Below are 21,709 nucleotides of genomic sequence, written 5' to 3'. Positions count from 1 at the left end.
TATGAGGCCTCAATAGACGAATTAGTAGAAACTCTTTGCATCCGAGCTTGCAAGGGAGTCGTCAGCCGATAAGTCACCAACATCAGTCGAAGTTTGCAGCTGACCTACCAGTCCAGCAAAGGCCAGACACATCGTATCCGGTAGTTTGTTTTTCTCCGGGCCGAGAACGGTTCGTTGAAGTGTGTTGCAACTCTTTGCATCCGCGCTTGAAAGGGGAGTAAGCGATTCTTTGAAATCCTAGGCATTGTCAGTTGATGTGTCGCCAATATCAGATGGAGCTTGCGACTGACCCGGGCCGGAGAAGGTGAACTATGCCTGTGTAGGGTGAAGCCAGAGGAAACCCTGCTGGAGAACCGCTGTGGCTCTGACGTGCAAATCGATGGTCAAATATGGGATGAAAGAGGAGAAAAAGTGTTCAAACATGACAGTGTCTGGAGGAGAGAGCCTTGGGCTTTGGCACATAGCGGTGGAATTCTGCAATACACCTGTGCGCCAGCCACTTCCCTCCTTTCCCCCCAACAAACAGGCACTGATTCTACCCAATATGGAAAATCATACAGCTCCTTCTGAGATTATCACTTAGGTTACCCCAACAATAACATAATAGCATACACACAGTACGAGTCTGCCTCCCTCATTGATTCGAAGCGAGTTGCCAATACCAACTCTTCTCACGGACTCTACCCGAGCAAATGCTGAAGCGAGCAGGCAGATGCCCGGAACGGTGAGCCTCGATGCACCATCCAGATTTCTTGACGTAACAGCAATACAGCTTGCAGAAAGAGTGCCGCATTATCATCACTCAGGAGACCGCCACATGATTCATCAAGCGAAGGCCGCGTAATGCCAAACATCTTTCATCTTCTATAGGCATCCATAGCACGTCACTGGCACCTGATCAGGAGAGCAAGAGCAGCTGGCAACAGGCCGCGGAGTGCTCTGATTGGCAGCATCGAGAGTGAACGCGTGGGTCCAGAGGGGGGTGGTTGTAAACAATGCCTATTGTTGACCGCTAGGTGCTTTTTCTCCCCTTCTTCCCCCTTCTCTTCTCTTCTGCTGCATCTCCCATCTCTTCCATCTCTCAATCCTCTCCAACTTCGTCTCTTTGTTGGTCAACATCGGCTCGTTTCACACACAATCACCAACGTAGCAACATGCCACCGGCTGTCTTTGCATTCATGCAGCCTGAATTTGCAAGTCTCCCTGCATCATGTCCTTTGCCCGAGACTGATGATGATGCTCAAGATGCTCCCGCCGCGCATTTCTGCAAAGCCCTACAAAGGGATTTGCCTTGTGCTGCGCCATGAACCACTTCATTTGGATAGTAAGTCTCGACCTCCTTGCAACCAGTGTCTCTTGATCAGCATGCGCTGACCTGTTTGCCCGAGTCGTTCAACCAGGAATATAGTGTTGCTTTCGCAACGCGTTTTCACACCTGCATTTCAAACTTTGCCTTGTTCTGCGCGCCTTGAGCCGCTTCTTTTGAAGAGTGAGTCATTGTCCTTTGCATCTTGTGTCCCAGAATCAACATTCGCTGACTTCATCATCTGAGTCAATCAATCAAGGACGAAGGCGTCGCCTTTTGAACACATGTCCACATCTTCTCTCCCAATTTCGCCTTGGGTTGGTTCCTGAACCACCCCAAATGAACAGGTATGCCCCGGTCCTCGTATCCAGCTCCTCGTCTGCGTCGGTTCGTCCACTGACTTGCTTCCCATGCCTATCAACAACATCAGAACTGACGGCACACCGGTGTGGCAGCAGGTATCTTGATGCCAATGCCTACCGAGCTGCCAAGAGAGAATTCGTCTGCCATGTCAGACACTTCTCATCAGTTGGTTCTGAACACCACTAGAGAGAGGTTGATGACGCACTGGGGCGGCAGAAGGCATCGCGATGCCGAGGCCGCTCTGCTGTCGAGATCTCATTGCACAAGAGATGGCGGATGCAAACGACCAAGACAGACTATCGATGACGTACCGAGTGTGGCAGGAGGTGTATTGACGCCGAGGCCCCTTGCTGTCGAGATCTCTGATTATATACCATTTCATTGTGTGACCAGTCCTCGGAAGACAGGAGTAGGAGGAGATTGATGACTCACCGAGTGGCAGGAGGTGTCGTGACGCCGAGGCCCTCGCTGTCGAGATCCTCACACTGCTCTAGAGATTCCACCACCACCTGGGGGCGAAGATCTTTCGTCTTCCATCGACAGCCCAGCACAACGAGTTGTCGAAACTGCCTCGGTATGTCCAAAAGACCTGTCAAACACAGGAAAGTGCTGACTTCTATAATGGAGTACAGAAAGATTTCAAACCACACCATTCGCAGAGCTAGGCGACAACGCGGGGATTGATGACGCACCGGGTGGCAGGAGGTGTCGTGACGCCGAGGCCCTCGTTGTCGAGATCCTCAGAATGCCTGAAAGACCTGTCAAACACAGGAAAGTGTGACGAACCCACAATGATTCATTCTGCCAGCAGTGGTGACTTCTTTAATGGAGTACAGGAACCAGGGGAACAACTTCGCCGACCACGGAGTGGCAGGAGGTGTATGGATGCCCAGGTCCCTCGCTGTCGAGATCCCGCGGGAATTCAAGTGACGAATAGAAGAAAACTCTCAAGAAAATTCGGTGTGCCGGAAGGATCCAATCCATGAGAATCTTGAGCCGATGCCGGACTACCAATTGCCAGTAAGTGATTCCCCTTCTGATTGATCGGTCTTATCTCAATCATCCCTTCTGGATCACTCAGATTGATAACAGTTTTTGATGATTCAAGGGCTTTCCCGTCTTGATGGTGGCCCATCTTAACCAAAGATGACTTGCGCCGCCCCAAACGACAATAGCAGCAAGACGGAGAGATTGATGCCCGTCGAGTGTGGCAGGAGGTGTCATGACGCCGAGGCCCACTCTGTTATTGAGATCTCCAACGTGTCTCTCCGCCGCTCGTCGCGTGAAGACAGATCCAAGCTGTGCGCTTCTCTAAACTTCAAATTCTTCACTCTTCTCCTCAACGCCATAGCCTTCGCTCGCTGAGCAATACTAGCGCCATTGGCCTCTTTTCTACCTTTGCGGTAAGCTTACACTGTACTATGCCCGTCAAAATTCCCAAGTCAATACTGACTGACAAGTTTGCCATCTAGTTGCTTGCGCTGTCATTGCTGGCCATCTCGCCAATATGGACTCCCCTGTCACCTTTTGGGAGCCTGCTGCTACACATCTTCGACCTACGAACTGGCTGGCATTACCTCTGACCCATTGGTTTATTCTTGGTCCATGGGCATCTCAGTGCATCTTTCCCGCGGTAAGAATGCTCTCCTTGACAGTTTCACGTCTTTAATCGCAGTTTCTTACGTATAATCACAAACAGATTTGCCCAGATATGCGCCATCTTCACAAATACGGAATGAGCGTTGACGATGCCTTTCGTTTTCTGTATGTAAGTCCCTCTTGCTCTCCTCTTTGTACATTTTACCACATTCCAATTCTTTTTCTCTCCCACCGCATCCCTTTCCCGCTATTCATATTTTGTGCGCTTTTTCACTAACTCGTCCTGCTGCAGCAATTTTCTCGAGAGCCCTCTCTTCACTCAGGTAGGTCATCTCCCTACCAATTCCCCTTTAGAGAAGATCTCCCGTTGTCGCCCGAGACCTGTTCACGCTACTGACCAGCTAAAAGGCTCTTCAACATCCATCCTGGAAAGCACGGCGGTTGATGACTGGAGACAAGAACGACTTGATGCGTCAAGCACATTTGGGACTCAAGTGCATGGTTTGTTTTCTACCCAGCCCCTCAATTCACACTCCCTGGTTTGGCAAGAATCTAACATTCGGCAGGAAGGAGAGTATACGACGAAACGGCAGCTGGAGTGTATGGACTGTAATCATTCGAATACATGTTTCTGCAACTCAATGAAGAGTAACACTATAGCGTTTGTATCATCACGAATAGGACTACTTACTCCTAATTTCAACAGTTCATCGTTGTCTACTCCGAGCACGTCTCCTTCATTGTCTCCTTCATACTCACTGCATAGGCGGTGAGAAGAAACTAATGGTCAGTTTACATATCCCCGCCGTGTGTGAAGGCTGGTGAAAGGTATAATACCACTGTCAATGATACTTGGAGAGCAAACACACGAGCAACTTTGGAGGCGTTTGTGGCAGTCACAAATGGTAAGTCTATGAAATGTCTCAAAGCAGATTCGAACATCGTTGTACTCATTCATGGACAGAAGCAACCGATGATGAGATCCTCATAGACAAACAAAGACTTCAAACAACACCATTCGCAGAGCCAGGCGACAACGCGGCGATTGATGACGCACCGAGTGTGGCAGGAGGTGTATTGATGCCGAGGCCGCCTTGCTGTCGAGATCCCGCGAGCACCGGAAAGACAACTTCGCCCTCCGCCTGCAGATGGGCCGCAATGCCCTTAAACTATGAACAAGCCAAAGGCTGGCTGGCAGGGGGACTACAAGAGGCCCGAGCCAGCCAGCCTTGGACGAACAACCCGGGTTTTACACCCGGATTATTTGTCAATGGCCGAAGTTCGATGCCATGTACGTTCCATGTTTGTTGCAAACCTCAAGGTGCAGCTCTAACAATATCTCAATAGTCACAGACCTGGTGTTCAACGACATACCATCTCCTGACGAAGGCCGCAAAGCAGCCGAAAGTGAACAATCCCCAGAACGAACTGCAAGGAAGCCAAAAGGAGATATTGACCGTCAAAATGAAATCGAGTTCCTCGACAATCCTCTACGGTGTCTAAAACAAAACTGCCCACCCCCAGAGTCCTCTAATACGCGCAACAGCAGAGCCGTTTTTACAACAGTCATCAGGCCAAGGCTGGCAGGCAGGGGGACTACAAGAATTTTCAGCCAAGCCGGTTACAGCATATCTACACCCATCTCTCACTCTCGGCATTCAAGGAACTCCGAATGTTGCAGTGCATCAACTACATGTACACAAACCACAACACGAATGAAGCTTACCGCTTAGTAATCGCGAAATACAAAACAAGACATGGTTGACTTGTCGGATATGGGGATTGTTTTGGCGGATGATGGGGAAGCGGCACAGAAGAAGCATTTAATGTACTGGCTAGTTCTCAACTTTCCTCGTTCAATTTTATACTCATTGCGTTTTGATTTGATTCTGAAATGTCTCGATATACCGTTCTCATCACTGGCGCCAGCAGAGGTGCGTACGTGTTCCTTTTGTGCATCTAGGTAGTATAAAGAGTTTCTAAAATATGGATGATGGACCAGGTATTGGGGCATCTCTAACGGCCAAATATCTTCTCCGGCCCAACACCACTGTGATTGCAACGGTTCGACGAGTCACAGCTCAGAATGAAGGAAGACTTCATTCCCTACCTTGCGGACAAGGCTCAAAGGTGATTGTACTCCCATCTGACATGAATTCTCCCTTGAGTGTTACAGATGGAATTACCCTTCTCAAGTCGGAGCACGGCATACAATCCTTGGACTTGGTCATTGCCAATGCCGGTATCTGTGATACCTGGGGCCCCGTGGCGAAAATATCTGAGGATGAGATGTTGAAACACTTCGAGGTCAATACACTGGGTCTGCTTCGACTGTTCAAGGCCACCATTCCACTCTTGAATACCGCAGAGAAGCCCAAGCTAGTGTACATATCTACACGTGTAGCCAGCATCAGTCAGCTCAGCACTTGGTCTGCCACGACGGAATACGGGGTATCCAAGATGGCTGGCAACTTCTTGGTGAAAATGATTAGCATCGAGCACAGCAATGTGGTTGCTTTTTCCATTGATCCTGGGTAAGATGGTCAGCATAACTGGTAATGACAGCAGCTGATTTCTAATATTCTGCTAGATTTGTACAGACAGACATGGGTAATCGTGGGGCCAAGGCTCAAGGGCTTGAGAAGGCGCCTGTGACAGTGGAAGATAGCACGAGTGGTATTATCAAACAGATTGATGCTGCGTCTCAGGAGATCACGGGCCGATTTCTGGGTTTGGATGGTGGAGAGATTCCTTGGTAATCGGGAAATTCACTTTATTGTTGCTTTTGTGATGAATCATTCGGACGAGATATGGGGTCACGATGTAGAAGCGGGAGTTGGAATGATACTCAATGTCCATTTTACATGTAGATGGTGTGGATTAGCAATCAGAATCCACATAGATTAATGCGTACCCATGTGCTTATACAATGTCTGAGATGGATACGGAGGAGTCTGTGTGGGAACGCCGATCTGAACACTAAATGTTCGCACAAGTTCCAAGGTCCAAAGCTGATGGCAGGCCCGGAAAAGCACAAAATCCCCAGCGACGAATATTTACGTCGCAAAAAGGAACCTGTAGACTGCTGCAACAGGATGACGATGGTGGTCGTCAAAGCAAGGTAATCAAACAGCCGATAGCCGCCGTCGGCGTTTGGGACCACCTTGGAAGATCTTCAGCCGGCGCTACGGCAATCCAATGCAACGTCAGGGGTCGCATTACAGAAGATTGGGGTCCTCGTGTTCCCATAATGAGTCGAGAAGCAAGGGTATACAGAGCGTCGGAAAGGCTCAACGGGGAATCTGACTCGGATCCCAAGCTGTCGGTAAAGCGAAGTTGTACGGCTTCCGCTTACTCTGTTGAAGTTGTGTAGTTGAGTTGTTGGGTGTTTTGGGATGGGGCTGATGGCATCTATAAAGATGATCTCCCCAGCTTCCGTTATATACAGAGTACCTCAAATCATCGGCAGCGGAAAACTATCTTCGGTCAGAATAAAGCAATAGATTTCTGTTGAAAAGCAGTAAATATCAGTCCAAAATGTCTTCTAAAACCGTCGTCGTCGTGGGTGCCACTGGCTTACAGGTTTGTGCCTCAAGCTCTCTTCCGCAAACATTCATCCAGCGTCTAACCTGAGACTGTGTTAGGGAGGATCTGTTGTTGAAGAATTTCTCAAGTATCCCAATGAGTATCGCATCAAGGGTCTTACCCGCGATGTCTCCAAGCCAGCTGCGTTGAAGCTTGCGGCAAAGGGAGTGGATGTTCAAACTGCAGACCTCAGCGCTGGCCAAGAAGCACTGGAAAATGCCTTTGCCGGGGCAAGCATCATCTTCGGCCTAACTGATTTCTGGGCTACTAGGTCCAAGGTCATTGAGATTGCGCAGGGTAAGGCCTTGGTGGATGCCGCTGCCAGGATTCCGACGCTGGAACACTTTGTGTGGAGTGCTCTGCCTGATCCGATGGAGCTTTCTCAGGGGAGATTCTACCATGTGCACCATTGGAAGAGCAAGGCAGATGTAACAGAGTATATCAAGGAAAAGCAGCCTGAGCTGTGGAAGAAAACGACGACGGTTTTGTTCCCCAATTACTTTGAGAACTGTTTGACTGACCCTCAGGGGTATTTGCCACGCAAGGTAAGCATTTGTCTACACCCACATCCGAAGATGCCGATAGAAACTAAATGATTCTCGTGTAGGTCTCTGGAAAGCTTGTGCGCGAGTTTCCAGTTGGTCCCCACACACTTTTGCCAAACGTTGCCATTGCCGACACGGGCAAGCTCGTTCGTACTGTTGTGGAGAATCGGCAGACCTATTTCGAAAAGTCAATCGCATTCTATGCTCAGGGAATATCGGAGGGCGACAAGCTGGTTACACTGGCGAAGGGTGCGTTTCGTAGAACTTTGCAATTGCAAATCACGGCCAAGGAGCTAATGAAAGGACATGGTCAGAAATTGGCATTCCATTCGAGTACAAGAAATCAACCCCAGAGCAGTTCCAGAGACGACTGGAAGCGGCTGGCATGACGCCCGAGACGGCTCTGGATTTCACGGAGCAGCTCTTGATATTCGAATATTTCGGCAACATTTATGCAAGCCATGATTTTGTTCAGGCTAAAGAGGTGAGCTTTGCTACTTACTTGGACGTGGGTAATCGTTGCGTATGCTAATAGCGGCTGTGCTGCAGATCCCTGGCCTGTCGTTGCAGTCGTGGGAAGAGTTTGTCCTTGAGAACAAGGAGGAATTGGTGGAGAAGATTGAATCAGGAAACGGTCCTTCTCGGTGGTAAGCACAAGCGTGCGCTGAATTGATTTGAGAAGCGTCATGGGTAGAGTATCGAATCGTGCCTTTAGCGAGCCAACAGTCGAGTTGTTAAAGCCCTTTGGCAGCATTGGTAACGTTAATGGGCCAGATTAGCCAAGATCAATAGACATGACAACTCACCCTTCTCCTACCCGAGAATGCATCCGGCACCGATTGAATGGAGCTCCTGGTGTGTCACACGACGACAGCCAGCCGATGCTTCTGGATCGTTGGGTGACATTGCGAGTAACAAGGAACATGGAACGTAGAGTATGTGACACCCGACGAAAGAGAAAAAGAGAACGCCGTCATTAGACTCGCTAATCTGACGCTTCCTGCGTGGCGTTTTCCCTTGTCAAAAGTTAAAAGAATTGAGCATGGGGGAAGAACTGAGGAGGTTGCGGAAGACAAGATGCTTCCAGATGTGGTTTAGCTTATGGAAGGCTCAAGCCAAGACAGGGCGGTAGGAACGGGAAGAAAACTCCCCTAATACAATAAACTAGAATATGCACAAAGTGGGTGCAGCATCATCAATCTCACCTTTCTCACTCCTCTGCTCTTCTCCCTCTTTATTTCTCTTTAACCTTTCATACCAAGCTTGACTCTGGCGTTGCTTGTGCGTATTCTCCTCTCTCTCTCTTTATCCCATTGGCCTTATTAATTCGTCTGCAGGTTCGCTCGGACGCAATGCAACTGTTCCTCTTACAGCACGGCAACAGGGGTGTCAGCCTTCAGATCCCTACACGGCAAATCGCGAGCCGCAGGGGCTGATTCCGAAATCCGCTGACTCAGCGGTCAAATCCCCAGACTCCCCAGGATTCAACGATTCAGAGAGTCATCTCTTGCTCCCAGATCTCCTGTCCTCTGCGCCCGCAGTCAAGTTTGAAATTCCGCGTTGACTCGGATCATTGTCTGATTCACTTCAAGAGCCTCGTTCGATTGGAAAATAACCGTGATTTGCTCCAATTGGCACGCCATGGCTGCTAGGGCGCCTCTCAAGTCCAACAGGGGACGGCGTGCAAAGGCGTGTGATTCGTGCTCTAGGAGAAAGGTGTGTTTCCACCCGGGCCTGTGGATCTTGAATGGAAGGAATATTCCGTGTCGAATTTATTGTCGACTTTATTTTCCGCTCTGGTGGGCCAATGGACATGACGATTGCTCCGATCAAGACAAGCCGCGTGCCGGGAACCAACTGACAGGCTGGCATGACAGATCCAATGCGATGCCGACGTTCCACAATGCAATTGGTGTAAACACCATGACCTGGCCTGCACTTACCACCGATTGGTGGCAAATACCAAGAAGAAGAAGAGGTGAGGCCATTCCCCTTTCGTAGCCTCGTGCCCGGGTCGTGCCATGTAGCCGGACAGGCATGAAGATCGACGGCTCCTTGGCATCATGCGCCTCAACTAACCCGCCTTGAAAAGCCCAGACCACACTATTGTCCAGCAGCCGGATTCCATTGAGAGGATGGAGGCCATCTTGGCCCAGCGATTATCCCAACACGAGGATGGTAAGTCTTGCATCTCCTGATAAAAGAGGCAAAGCCTTGCTCGTCAATCTCGGCCTCGTGTACGGAGTACATGGTTACTGCAACCGCAACGGTGGGTTGAAAAGAATTGCCGCCGGCGTATTATGTACCCGGATTACCGGAGTCATCTCCCTACCCTTTGTTTTCATCTAGCCCTGTCTGTCCTTGTACTTGGTCTTTGTTCTTTAGACGGTGTACTTGTTCATACGAGTATCTTGTAACCCATGCACTTTGTTCTTTGTGTACATTCTCCCCTCTGTGTTCATTTAATGTGTCTTTTTTAGCACAATTTTTTCACACCTCTGTCTAACCTCTCCGCAGATAGGCAGTTCGAATACCTTACTTCGTCTCAGTCCGACCTCCGCAATGCCACCTCGTTCACCGGCATCCCGCTCTTTTCTGAAAAGGGACAGGCATGGATCGAGTCGCGCACCGGGAGTTGTATGACACCTCAGAGACTCTGCTCGTTTGGTCGCCAGTGGCATAGTCCCCGCCGTTTGTATCTAGACTCGGATGCAACAGCTGCCAGCACTCAGCCTTGTGAGCTCCCCCCAAGATCGATTTTGGAGAGATATGCCGCCGCCTATTGCTCTTCTACTATATGCATCATCTTCCCCGTCCTGAGTAAATGCCTCTTTGTCAAAACTCTCGACTTGGCATACCGTTCGCATGACTCTCCTCCTGCCGCTGCTGCTAGGGCGTGTGTCTACTCTTTTCTAGCCATGGCTTCCATTCTGCATTTCGAAGACGCCACTGCTGCAGCTATGTCCTGTGAGTCGTATCTAGCAGCGGCTAGGTCCTTAGTCCCCCAAGTCGCGCAAGAAATGACAGGGGATGGCCTTCAAGCACTCATCACATTGGTATGTTTATGCTACAACCCCTTTCTAATGACTTTGATTTGTTTGGAAAAGTCTTTCTCTTCTTCCTCATACAGTGCTAGATCTTTCTCGCCCATTCAAGCGTGTGACAAGCCATGGTGCGTTCTGTCTAACATTTGATTTTCAACACCAGGCCATTGTCTATTATTTCCTAGGTGACCTTCAGTCTATGGGTCTTTTCCTGTCTATTGCTACGCGGTTCATCTTTGCCCTAAATGCCCACGCACATCCTCATGATGCTGCCAGACCATATATTTATTCCTCATCACCACCCTTGAACCAGCCATCTTCTCCACCGCCCTCTGCACCCTACGACAAGAGTGATCCCATTCACCATCTCCGCGATCTCTTCTGGACCTGCTACTCCCTTGACAAAGATCTATGCATCCGCACTGGCCAGCCGTCGTGTCTGTCAGATACTCACTGCGACCTTACACTCCCTCCTGATTATTCCGAAATGCAAAACCGCCACATCCAGAGCCACATTATCCCTAATCTCGGTAACTTGACTGTTCCCATGTACCCCTGGGAACTACTTCTCTCTCAGCTCAAGTCCCGAGCCTACGACGCTCTGTATTCGCCCATGGCCCATCGCAAGTCGCAGTGTGAGCTTCTCGAAAGCATCCGCGTCCTCGATGAATCCCTTGAGCAGTGGCGTTTGTCTCTCCCTCCAGATTTCCGCCCGACGCTCATGTTTGGGAGAACGACCCCTGTGAGCGCAGATGTGAGCATGCAGTCATCTATGGTTCGGCTAGCATACTATCATTTTGTCGCAATTATTCACCGAGCAAGCGGAAGGTGCATGGATCAATCGCCTAACAACTATCAGGAGGGCGTACTATCCAGCTTCAATCTCTCCCTTGAAGCTAGCAGATCGACGATAACATACTTGCGTGTAGCTCTCCATGTCATAACGGATGATTGCTTCTGGTATGCCTGACAATCTGCCTTCATCCCAGTTGAGTTCATCAAATACGAAATATACTGACACCATATTCTGCGTAGGGTCATCATCTATTACCCCATCAGCGCCATCCTCGCCCTATTTTCCAACATTCTCTCGAATCCTCTCTGCGAAACCGCTCCCGGAGACTTGGAAATCCTCAGAAGCGCCCCTACACTATTCAGAAGCATCCCCATACGAAAGCTCACGCTGGCGGAATTGACACATCTGAAACTTCTGGATGCCTTTTCGATGGAGCTTGCCAGACTGGGGGGGCTTGCAATCCAAAAAGCAGGAGGATCTATGCCCACCAATGGATGAGGCCTACATGCTACAGAGAGTTGATACATAACTGATTTTATAACTACCTAGTATATTCTTTTTCGCTTCACTGTTTAATATTTGTCAGTCAGCCTCTTTTGGAGAGCGATTCACCAATATCGTAAGCTTATTACGCAGCATAAAGTGTCAATTTGAAATAGCAATCTCCTTATCTTGAAACTGATCGTATCTTCTACTTCTTGTATCACGCATTCCCTTCCCATAACAAATAACAGTCAATCTTGGACGCTCTCTGACCAGCCTCTTAATTCGTAAATTCGTAAATTGTCTTCAGTTGGGAAATAGTTTGTCCTCAACATCCTTCTCCAATATTACCACGTCGTCTCCAGTCTGAACTTTCAGCCAATCCTCCGCCTTCTGCACAATCAGTTCCCACGAATCCTTTTCAGCTGCCAGTTTCTTCTTCAGGAACACCACGGCGCAAAGCGTTGCCAGCACATCCATGTGCCTGGTATATTGACTAGGGAGCTGAATCTGCGCCTGTGAAGTCTGCAATGTGATGCCCAGAACGCTTTCGAGACTTGGGCTCCACTGCCAGTTTCCAGCGAAAGATTGCAAACCGGATAGAATTGGCAACACATCATTGCTGCTTCTGTCAATGGGGCTCTTGCCGGTTGCCGGAGTAGTATCCATAGAAGAAAATACAGCACCAGTGGAAGAAGGAACTGCGGGACGGCCAAACAAAGCACCTCCGGACGAGGTGCTGGACGAACTACCAAACAAACCACCAGCAGCAGGGGTTGTGGTAGAAGCAGGAGAAGAGCTACCAAACAAACCACCTCCAGAAGGGGTGCTGGACGAACTGCCAAACAAACCACCAGCAGGAGAAGAGTTACCAAACGCAGCTCCAGACGTGTTCGTGGAATTACCAAATTGCACAGCAGCAGGAGAAGAGCTGCCAAACAAACCACCTCCAGTGTTGCTGTTGCTAGTGGAACCACCAAACGGTCCGCCAGAAGAGCTATTAAACACAGGCTGACTGGCACGGAGTTGGTTCCGTTGAGCACGGATTTGGTTCCGTTGAGCACTCTGTTGGGCCTGTAGCATAGGAGCGGAACCAAAAAACATCGCCTGACCCTGATGCTGCTGCTGCTGCTGCTGCTGCTGCTGAACCATCTGCTGCTGAGCCATTTGCTGCTGCTGAGCCATCTGCTGAACCTGATGGGCGGCAACCTTTTTGCGTTTGGTCGCTGAAAGAGTTTCCGGTACTGCAACGTCACGGTTCCTCGTAAAACCAGAATCTGGCACCGACATCCTAGCAGCATGCGATGCGAGTTGGAGGCGTGGCGCCCTTCCAAAGAAGGCAGCGCGCTCCATCCCAGAGCCACCACCCGCCATCCCAGGAGCAGGCATCCCAGAAGCAAAACGACGCAACCTAGTAGAAATAGAAACATCAGCTGCTGCCGGAACTTCTACTTCGTCAATCGAGATCTCTTCAACGTCGTCCTCCTCATCGTCATCTTCGCGATTCTCTGCATGCGCTTCTCTCGTGTTGGCATTTTTATCAGCATCTTGGATGGCAACAAACGAGCACCATTTGCTGCTAACTTGATATTGCGTTCCCAGGCGCACTGCCTCTCTCTTCACCATGTCGCTGAATTGGCCGTCAAATTGTTGCTGCAAGAGCTTCCCATCTTGATTCTTGACGTGGAATATCCAACCACGGCCGTCTTCGAGCTCTCTAGTCGCCTTTCGTGCTGCTAATTGATGAATAGTAGTACCTCTCTCAGTAAGAGTTGCGATCGGTATCTCCAGTGAGAGTGGGCCTTGTACAGAGGTTCCTCTAAGTATGACACTCTTGGGTTGACGATTTGGTGTCGAATCGGAGAGCAAGACGTAGACACTGGTGCGGTTGAACGGGAAAAGAGGTGGGATTTGGAACGGGGCTTGAAGATATCGAGGAACAGCCACAGGTGGAAGTTTTGCTTTGACCGAATTGGAGGCCGTGGGCATCTCCAACTCCATATCTTGGACGCTCTGGTCAAATAGAGAAATAGGTTGTTGAGTTGTTTCAGGGCGGTTTTCTTCTACTTGTCCAGAGGGATGAATATCTAGCGTCATCGCGTCCATAACCTTTTCGATAACCTCAAAGTCATCGTCTCCCTCATTAGATGGACCGTCATTGCCCTCATACTTGATTTCAAGGGAGTAATCCGTAATATGGGGAGTCAGAGCCCCCTTCAGCATTCGGACCAACATCTTGTCCATCTTTTCGTTCTCTCCTACTGTCTGGGCAAATCCATTGCCTGCGCGGGCGACACCTTCAACTAAGGCATGGCTGACATCTCTTCCCACGCCAAGAGTAAAGACTCGGATTGCACCTTTGCTTTCAGAGACTTCCTTATTGATGAGCTGAAACAGCTGTTCTTGACTCCAGATCTCTCCATCAGTGAGCAAAAACACTTCGAGGTTCAAGTCTTTGTAGCGCCGCTTGAATGCCTCTTGCATTGGCTCGTACATTTCAGTACCGCCAAAGTTTGCCGCAAACTCACTGACATGGCGTATGGCAGTTTCCAATGTCTCTTCCCCATATGACATGGACCGTTCCCACAGGAATGAATATCGTGATCCAAAGCTGCAAATGTTGAACTTGACTCCCACAGGTAAAGATTTAAGGAAAATCTTTAGTGCTTCAACAATGTTGGGAATCTTCTGCCCATTCCCCATACTTCCGCTTCTGTCGCAGAGAAAAACGACCTCTGTCATTTCCATGGGCAAGTTAAACCTGGGGACGAGCGTCGCCATCAAAGCCCGTTGGTTTGGGATGGTAGGGTGTGTCTCTAGGACAGCGATGGGGTCTCCGAGGCCGGTGGCGACAATCTGGATGATGAAATCCTTTTCAAGCTCTGCTGATCCTTGCGACAGAGTGGCGTGAGCTCTCTGTAGAGACGGTGAAGCGGAGGTGTCGGTGGAAAGAGTGCCTATATTGACAGAGATTGGATGGGACGGCGACTGGATGCTCTTTATAGCTGAGCCACTGGACACGTCAGCATCAACCGTGACGTTGATATGCTTTCCACCTTGGAAAGTATCGCTACCAGTGATGCAATGTTGTCCATATCGTGGAGCCACCCTAGTGGGGATGGTGAAGCGTAATCCATCCACTTGAGCATCATGCTTCAGCTCTCCTAGATATGTGATTTCAACCTTGACGCTCTCAGCCCGGCTGGGGATGTTGCCGAGCGAGGTGGTGAAGACGTCAGACGCCTCCAAAGACTGCTCGAGCAAACCAGCCATCTTGCCGCTTGCAACTGCATCCTTGTATTCTTGCTTGGCTTCTTCGCGCTCCTTCACAACGCCCTTGATGACGCGTGATCCGACGGTGCATTGGAACCCGACCACGGAGACGCCATCATAGAGAGGGAAGACATATTTCACATTCTTGAGCGAGCGGCCCGTGGTAGCGAACGTCTGCGTCAAGACTGTCCGCGACGTTGAGGCCACGATAGAAGTGTGCACATCAAGTGACACGATGGGAAGGAACTTGATATTGTTGTCGATGAAGATGTAGACTCCACAAGTGGGGATGGCGTTGGGGTTGTGAGGGTGTTGAAACATTGTGATGATGACGCGGACAGAATCTTTCAGATGGGGATATATGGAGGGGTCGAGAATGATAGTAGAGTCGACACCAACAGGGGTGTGATCCCGGATATCAGAGGTAGGCCTGGGAAAACAATAATAGATGATAGAATCAACGATAGATGGAAAATGAGAAGCAGTTGGATGAATATTTTGGGCTTGTAATTTAGTAAAGACGATGGGAATTATGAGGTGCTTCAAGTTCTGTGATGATGGGATGACGTTTAGCGATGGCCAACTGATGCTTGAAGCTGGCGGGGTAAAATAAAAAGAGAAGGATAAACCCTCCAGACTCGTGTCACCGCTGAAGTAAGCAAAAGACAAAGAACAGCTGATGGTGAAGATGATGATGGAAGAGATCAAGACGAGAATCAACGAGAACAACGATGCTTTATATACTTTTTCCCCTCGCCCAACAGTCATACACTGACGAAGACAAGGTCCACTGCCTCTGCCAAACCAGCCAACCATCTTACACCAAAATCCGGGTTTCAGAGGTTGATATGCTAATGACACACAGCGTCGAGATGAGAGGAGTCGTGGTCCAATTACAAGCGATGCCGATATTCTCCCAGCAAAGGCGAATCTTTGTTCCGTTGAGGCAGCCAGAGGGCTGCAACATCAGGCGAATCAGAGGTTTGGGCGAGCCGCGGGCGCTGCTGCCTGGCGATGCCTATCGAGAGTACCTGTATGTATGTGTTGGCTGTGAAACGGTCTTTGATACAGCCTAAACCACGGATATGACTGTGAAATTAGAAATGAAGCGATTTCTATTGGATTTGCCCCTCAATGGTGTTATTTGAGAGATTCCTTTGTGACGTGATTGATTGTGTATTTTTGAGCGACTATCGCTGTTGGTGTGTGCCTACCCTGGTATTGAAAATCAGCATCACACATCACGCAAGTATCAATAAACTCACGGAATATATTACAAATGCAGTGCTTTTAATACCCGAAAATACAAGTCAAATATAAATAATTTTGTTGAATTTTTTTTTTTATTTCTCTTGGTGGTACATTGGTAGCAAGAATGCAACTACAGCATTGTTCGCGTGGGATGGTAATATTATTGCCGCAATGAATCGAACATTTCGGATAATAACGCATTCGTGTCTACTCTGTGTCTCTATGTCAGGCATATTATTCTTGCTCATGTATACGATCACATACAAGTGTCACTAGTGGGAAAGTTGCGATCTTCCTGGCCAATATGCAGCGTTCCTCACCATGCAAGCATCGTCAGATTTCAGCCGCCAGTACGAACGAGATGAGGAACAAGGTATGGCGCCGAGGCCGGTTCTGACAACCTTTCACAACTTTCTGGAGTTGGTAGTCAGCATGCACTGGATTAAAAGCTTCGCATCAAGTTTCGCATCAAGTTTCGCATCAAGAGTCTATTCTCTACTGGTACGACACCCGCCGAACGGGGGTTCTCGAAAGCCAAAGCGAAAGGGAAATGGAAAACAACTTGAGGGATTGTCAACACCAACCACCAGCGGAAGGATGGAGCGAAAGGATGAAGAGGAAGCATGGTAGAGCGGGTTGTTTTCGTGCACTTCTAGAGCAAAAATAAATGAAGGAGTCAACTGTTCAGCACCTTGTTCTCAAATCTAAAGCGGCCTGGGTAGTAATGATGGCAGATAGTAGCAGAAAGCGGCGATAGTGGCAGAAAGCAGGGAGAATGCTTACAGCCTCGGGCCCCTCGGCACTAGATATTGTTACAACAGCACTAGACATCACGAGGTATCTTCCTTAAATGCGTGCCAGATCAAGTGTCCATTGACTACAGTCCCTAATACCATTACCATAACTGCTCAACAACTAATTACACTCAGGAAAACGCAACAGCCTGGCCTCCTAAAAACTGCCTGCCTTGTCGTACCTCGTTCTCCAGACAAAAGTTAGTGTTGCATCTCTGTTGGATGAAATGACAGCCTGGCCTCCAAAACACTGCCTTGTCGTACCTCGTTCTCCAGACAAAAGTCAGTTTTCCACCTCTGTTGGATGAAATGTACCAAGATAAAACATACCTCGTGGTATCGCAGTAGGGATTGATTTTCTTAGTGATCCCTCTTCCGCAGCCAATCAAAATAGGCATCAAAGAAGGGGCCATCATCCTCGTAGGTCCAGAAAAAGTTGCATTTGCGACAGTGCAGATGCTGGCAATTGACGTCAAGGCACAGTAGATTCGTATCGAAACACATGCCCGGCATGCCACAGCGGCAGCACTGCCAGTGCCAAGGCAACTGATTAACATCATATTTGAACTCCCATTTGTACATCGGCTTCCACTCAGTCATTGGGGGCTCAAGAGGAGGAAGCGTAGGAAGAGCCGGCAAATCAGCGGGCTGCTTCGCAGTGCGAGCCCGCTTGGGACGGCGCGGTGGTCGAGAACTTGGAGTAGGAGAGAATATACCAGGAGCAGGGGTAGAAGGCAGGCTTGAAGAACGTCCATGCCTACGACGGGGGGGAGTAGAAGGCGGACTTAATGCAGGGCATCGCAGAGGCGTTGGAGACGGCTGATACGGCGGAATCATCTGGTTTGGTGGTGTGCGAGGCGGAGGAGGCACAGGAGTAGGAGGACGCACAGGAGCCGGAGGAGGCGCAGGACGCAGGCGAGGAAGACGAGTTGGTGGAGGAACGAATCCCTCTGGCCTCGTCTTGGCTCCTGAGCCGCGGCCGCGCTTTCTTGCTTTTGGCATCTTCAGAGTCGTAGATGGCCTCTTTGATGCTTGAGGTGCCGACTTGAGTGAGGGGCGAGTTGAATGAAAGGTTGAAAGGGTGAAAGTTCGAAAGTTCGCTTAGGGTTGTGAAGAGGAGCTTTTGATTTTGGGGGGGGAGGCAGCTGCCAAAGGTTGCGAGGCAAGTGGCACCGAGAAAAAAGGCAGGAACAGCCAAACCTAAGCCACAGAGAACAAGATAAGAAAAATAATTTGGCGAGAGGAAAATCAAAAACAAAAAAAAAAGATAAGCCCAATTTAAGATTTCCATCTTCTCCTCCGCCCCTAGATCTCGATGACAAGGTTTCAATCTCGAGGACCAGGCTGAACATGCTCGTGCGGGCACTGCCTGACGAAATAGACATCATCGCGAAGAAGTCTCCTGCTGTCGTCTCCAGCGGTCTTCTGCGAGAAAGAGGCCTTGGGAGCGGCTCCATCTCATCCAAATATACCTTAGATAGGTAGGTACTCATTGAAGTTTCCCAAAGTACTCGTACACATTGCACCCTCTGAAAGCTTTGCCTAGGAATCCATCAACGCCGAGGTTTGGCAAACCTCCCCTCAGCTGTATCATTTGGCTCATGCCTTCGTAATGCTGTATCGAAGCGGTCACATTCCTACACAAGGCCTATAACTCTTCGCATTAGTCTCTCTGTCCAAGTACGTTTCCCTATCAAACACCAGACAGACTTACTTCGTCGGTGCACAGCATTAGCGCTTTCGCGATGGACGCAGTGCTAATAGAATATCTTTCCACAGCAATAGCCGCGTTTACGGATCTGATACACTCGACTTTATACCTCGTTGCCACTTGTGCGAAATCACAATCAAATGGCCCCCGGCGCCCATGTAGTGCAAGATTCCGGCATGCAGACAGCATGACGCCGGCTAATAAGCCAGTCTCCGAGACGATAAAGGGGAACCAATACAGCCTCGTGCTTTCGAAGAACACAAGGTCTCCCTCAGGGTGGTCACACCACTCCCGAGATTCTGGGATAACAGATTTTACATCTGCCAAGCGTTAGTGTATGCAAGATCAAACTTATTCTCCGAGATTCACCTACAGTGGTCCAAGAGATAGTGCTCAAGCTTTGTGATGGGTCTTATCCCTTGGAATAAGGGTTCGAATCCCGCAAGCCCGAGACTAGCGGGCCAGGTAAAAGCCAGTTGAGAGACTTCGCCAGTATCCACTCGCGTTCCTCTTCCATTCGAATCCATACATGTCGGCAGGGTCGATACCCGACGCGAAGCATGGACGCCGCGAGCTGCATGAGATCGAATGCTAGAAACAGCGGCCGATGAGGTAGCATCTCGGGGATGTGTTGCATTGATGAATTCAACTTCAACTCTTTTGGTAAGAGATGCGGTTGGATGTCCAGATGATGGCTCTGGTGCCGTCTCACCACCTCCATCTTTCTTGGCACGGTTTGTCGTTGGCTGGTAGCGTCTCCAGCGACGGATTCGCATCTTGAGATGCGGCTCGTTTACAGAAATGCTCCCTTCCATTTTCTCTGCTAACAATCTTCTCAACAACTTGTAGATCGCTCTCAGAAGATATTCGCGGTAGCACGCTGTTGATGGTGAGAGTTGGTGGTTATCCTACGTTGTTTCTACCTAGCATTCTGACTAATGGCCTCTTAGTCGACACACCAGCCGCAAAGCCCGTACTCCACCTACACATGCCAAAACAGGAAGTTTTCGAAGTGGAGGTAAAGAATCTGTGGATATTGACAGGGATTAGGCATGAAGAATATCCGGGCGGAGAGTCTCTTCATTGGGGAATCAATGTTTGACTCCGAAAAAGAATTGCAGCGGCGGAGGCTAGCAATGAGCAGAATCCAAGCTCTGATCCGACCAATGTTCGTTGGAATCGAGAGAGCGTACACTGTTTGAACTAAACTGTACAGTTCACACACGCACGGCGACTATCCGAACCTCGAACAAATAACAACGGCATCCCAGGATTTGAACAGACGGCAGCAGTATCTTTATCTGCTCTAGTTACTGGGACTATGAAACGGGTGGGTGACATTCTTGGTCGCCTAACCATTTGTACTGATCGACAAGGATCTAGATCGGAATTAAGGTACATGTATTCACGCGACATGGGCAACGAGTATCATGCATCAACTACAATGACATTCTCCGATAATAATGGTATTCACTATACTATTTTCAATTAAGTATATGATATCCATGGCAAGCGTGTCTCTCCACAGCTGCTACTGGCAAAGAGTGCGCAAATGTCCACAAGCGACCAAAACGGATCTAAAACCAGTCCTTATCATTGCCACGATGGGAAATAAATGCACCAGTGAGCTTCTCATCAAGCGAGTCAATAACAGACAGCTGGGACTTGACAGATTCCTCAGTCGATATCATCCCCTTGACTCTTGGGTCCATTTTCTGGAACGAGGCAAGCATCCACTGGAAGGCTTCGGGTGAACTGGAAATGCCTCGAGCTAATGGTGCAAAATACTGTCAGCATATATCGGATTAATTCGGTTGCCAGACATCGCAAACACTCACCAGCATCTGTTTCCACCCAACCAGGGCTGAGGGCGAGGGTAAGAATGCCCTTAGCCTTGAGTTCAACTGCATATTTCGCCATGAGGATATTACCAGCTGCCTTGCTGACGGAGTACCCAAGAAAATTGGGCATTTCGATGGCACGAGTGGTAGGTATATCTCCGATTCCTGATGAAATGTAGATTATCTTCTTTTGCTGGCCGTTTTCGATCAGAGGAAGCAATGCATTGACTGTATGCACAACTTGGAATAGATTCACATTCAACTGTTTACAGGATGAGCCTTGGCGAATTATTTATCATTCCACAGGACGCCTTACCGATTCGTCGATTTCTCGCTTAAAGATGTCTTCCTTTCCTTGGCTTGACGCAATCAGTCACTGACCAGTAGCAAAGAGGACAAAACCGCAAAATACTTACAAGGCAGAAGGAGTTAGAAGCCTAGCTTCGTCGGTTCCAGAAGAGTATGCGTTGTAAATCAGCACATCCAATTTGCCTGCTGTGACCTTGCTGATGCTGTCTGCAGTCTCTTTGAGACTGGTGAGGCTGGAGAGGTCAGTTTCAATGATGCGGATATTCTTGCGAGTCGCGGCCAGCTCATTCAGCGGACCGGCTGTTGCCTGGCTTCGAATCAATGCAATCACGGTATTCTTTGGGTCGAGGGACTGTCATAGGGGTAAGCATTTGGATCCTGAGAGTGGTGGTAGTGCTGATCAAGAAAGGATAGCTGCAACGCACCAGTTGTTTAACATATTCGAACTATTCGAACGATTTATTAGCCACGTGAAGGAAGACGAAAATTGATCTCGAAGTTCTATCACTCACTCCAATGCCACGAGTGGCTCCGACGATGGCCCAAGAAGACATTTTGTTGGTTTTATAGTAGGCGGCTTGTTGCAAAGTTTGGAGTAGGGAAGAATTGATTCCGAAATCTCTGTTGGTGAGTACAAAAGGGCATTTCGTCTCATGAGGAAAATGACAGCTTTATACAATTTCGAAATTTACATCGCCATATCTCCTGAGAGACGATTTATAAGCTGGCAACACTGCGAATCGCGAAGCCACCAGTTTTCGTCATAAGCGTCCCTCCTCAGCTCCATTCCACATAGCTCAGCTCAATTA

The 21,709-nt window shown here is 49.1% G+C and overlaps 8 protein-coding genes across 8 annotated transcripts, besides 4 other annotated features; 4 read left to right on the top strand and 4 right to left on the bottom strand.

Annotated features, from left to right (window-relative positions):
- Nucleotides 1-108: 108 nt before the first annotated feature.
- Nucleotides 109-237: a sequence feature (Protein overlapping with rRNA (TRIVIDRAFT_60325, EHK22851.1) was converted to a misc_feature.).
- A 53-nt stretch (nucleotides 238-290) lies between these two features.
- Nucleotides 291-315: a sequence feature (Protein overlapping with rRNA (TRIVIDRAFT_60325, EHK22851.1) was converted to a misc_feature.).
- A 301-nt stretch (nucleotides 316-616) lies between these two features.
- Nucleotides 617-751: a sequence feature (Protein overlapping with rRNA (TRIVIDRAFT_60325, EHK22851.1) was converted to a misc_feature.).
- A 143-nt stretch (nucleotides 752-894) lies between these two features.
- Nucleotides 895-953: a sequence feature (Protein overlapping with rRNA (TRIVIDRAFT_60325, EHK22851.1) was converted to a misc_feature.).
- Nucleotides 954-3,176: 2,223 nt separating this feature from the next.
- Nucleotides 3,177-5,149, top strand: TRIVIDRAFT_209282 (uncharacterized protein; the record flags this gene model as incomplete). Its single annotated transcript, XM_014101584.1, has 8 exons — nucleotides 3,177-3,302; nucleotides 3,369-3,437; nucleotides 3,561-3,591; nucleotides 3,677-3,769; nucleotides 3,975-4,054; nucleotides 4,086-4,173; nucleotides 4,293-4,559; nucleotides 4,616-5,149. The coding sequence occupies 8 exons, from the start codon at nucleotides 3,177-3,179 to the stop codon at nucleotides 4,999-5,001; spliced, it is 1,140 nt and encodes a 379-aa protein (XP_013957059.1).
- Nucleotides 5,150-5,162: 13 nt separating this feature from the next.
- Nucleotides 5,163-6,027, top strand: TRIVIDRAFT_201124 (uncharacterized protein; the record flags this gene model as incomplete). The annotated part of the gene is made up of 3 exons (XM_014101583.1): nucleotides 5,163-5,202; nucleotides 5,271-5,802; nucleotides 5,859-6,027. The coding sequence occupies 3 exons, from the start codon at nucleotides 5,163-5,165 to the stop codon at nucleotides 6,025-6,027; spliced, it is 741 nt and encodes a 246-aa protein (XP_013957058.1).
- A 778-nt stretch (nucleotides 6,028-6,805) lies between these two features.
- Nucleotides 6,806-8,049, top strand: TRIVIDRAFT_60327 (uncharacterized protein; the record flags this gene model as incomplete). The annotated part of the gene is made up of 5 exons (XM_014101582.1): nucleotides 6,806-6,850; nucleotides 6,913-7,398; nucleotides 7,461-7,647; nucleotides 7,713-7,882; nucleotides 7,948-8,049. 5 exons carry the CDS (start codon nucleotides 6,806-6,808, stop codon nucleotides 8,047-8,049), a joined length of 990 nt encoding a protein of 329 aa, XP_013957057.1.
- A 1,904-nt stretch (nucleotides 8,050-9,953) lies between these two features.
- Nucleotides 9,954-11,736, top strand: TRIVIDRAFT_150370 (uncharacterized protein; the record flags this gene model as incomplete). Its single annotated transcript, XM_014101581.1, has 3 exons — nucleotides 9,954-10,397; nucleotides 10,606-11,402; nucleotides 11,478-11,736. Coding segments are annotated over 3 exons (1,500 nt in total), but the record flags the coding sequence as incomplete, so codon positions are not given.
- A 133-nt stretch (nucleotides 11,737-11,869) lies between these two features.
- Nucleotides 11,870-15,315, bottom strand: TRIVIDRAFT_209281 (uncharacterized protein; the record flags this gene model as incomplete). The annotated part of the gene is made up of 1 exon (XM_014101580.1): nucleotides 11,870-15,315. The coding sequence occupies one exon, from the start codon at nucleotides 15,313-15,315 to the stop codon at nucleotides 12,028-12,030; it is 3,288 nt and encodes a 1,095-aa protein (XP_013957055.1).
- Nucleotides 15,316-17,399: 2,084 nt separating this feature from the next.
- TRIVIDRAFT_222108 (uncharacterized protein) lies at nucleotides 17,400-18,041 on the bottom strand (the record flags this gene model as incomplete). Its single annotated transcript, XM_014101579.1, has 1 exon — nucleotides 17,400-18,041. One exon carries the CDS (start codon nucleotides 18,039-18,041, stop codon nucleotides 17,400-17,402), a length of 642 nt encoding a protein of 213 aa, XP_013957054.1.
- A 487-nt stretch (nucleotides 18,042-18,528) lies between these two features.
- Nucleotides 18,529-19,565, bottom strand: TRIVIDRAFT_222107 (uncharacterized protein; the record flags this gene model as incomplete). Its single annotated transcript, XM_014101578.1, has 3 exons — nucleotides 18,529-18,687; nucleotides 18,754-19,070; nucleotides 19,124-19,565. 3 exons carry the CDS (start codon nucleotides 19,563-19,565, stop codon nucleotides 18,529-18,531), a joined length of 918 nt encoding a protein of 305 aa, XP_013957053.1.
- A 762-nt stretch (nucleotides 19,566-20,327) lies between these two features.
- TRIVIDRAFT_28659 (uncharacterized protein) lies at nucleotides 20,328-21,454 on the bottom strand (the record flags this gene model as incomplete). The annotated part of the gene is made up of 6 exons (XM_014101577.1): nucleotides 20,328-20,515; nucleotides 20,583-20,853; nucleotides 20,908-20,950; nucleotides 21,008-21,252; nucleotides 21,326-21,346; nucleotides 21,413-21,454. The coding sequence occupies 6 exons, from the start codon at nucleotides 21,452-21,454 to the stop codon at nucleotides 20,328-20,330; spliced, it is 810 nt and encodes a 269-aa protein (XP_013957052.1).
- Nucleotides 21,455-21,709: the final 255 nt, after the last annotated feature.

Source organism: Trichoderma virens, assembly GCF_000170995.1.
Source record: "Trichoderma virens Gv29-8 chromosome Unknown TRIVIscaffold_6, whole genome shotgun sequence".
In the NCBI taxonomy this organism is placed as follows: Eukaryota; Fungi; Ascomycota; class Sordariomycetes; order Hypocreales; family Hypocreaceae; genus Trichoderma; species Trichoderma virens.
Note: the sequence above shows the minus strand (reverse complement) of the source record. Positions and strands in the feature narration are given on the sequence as shown.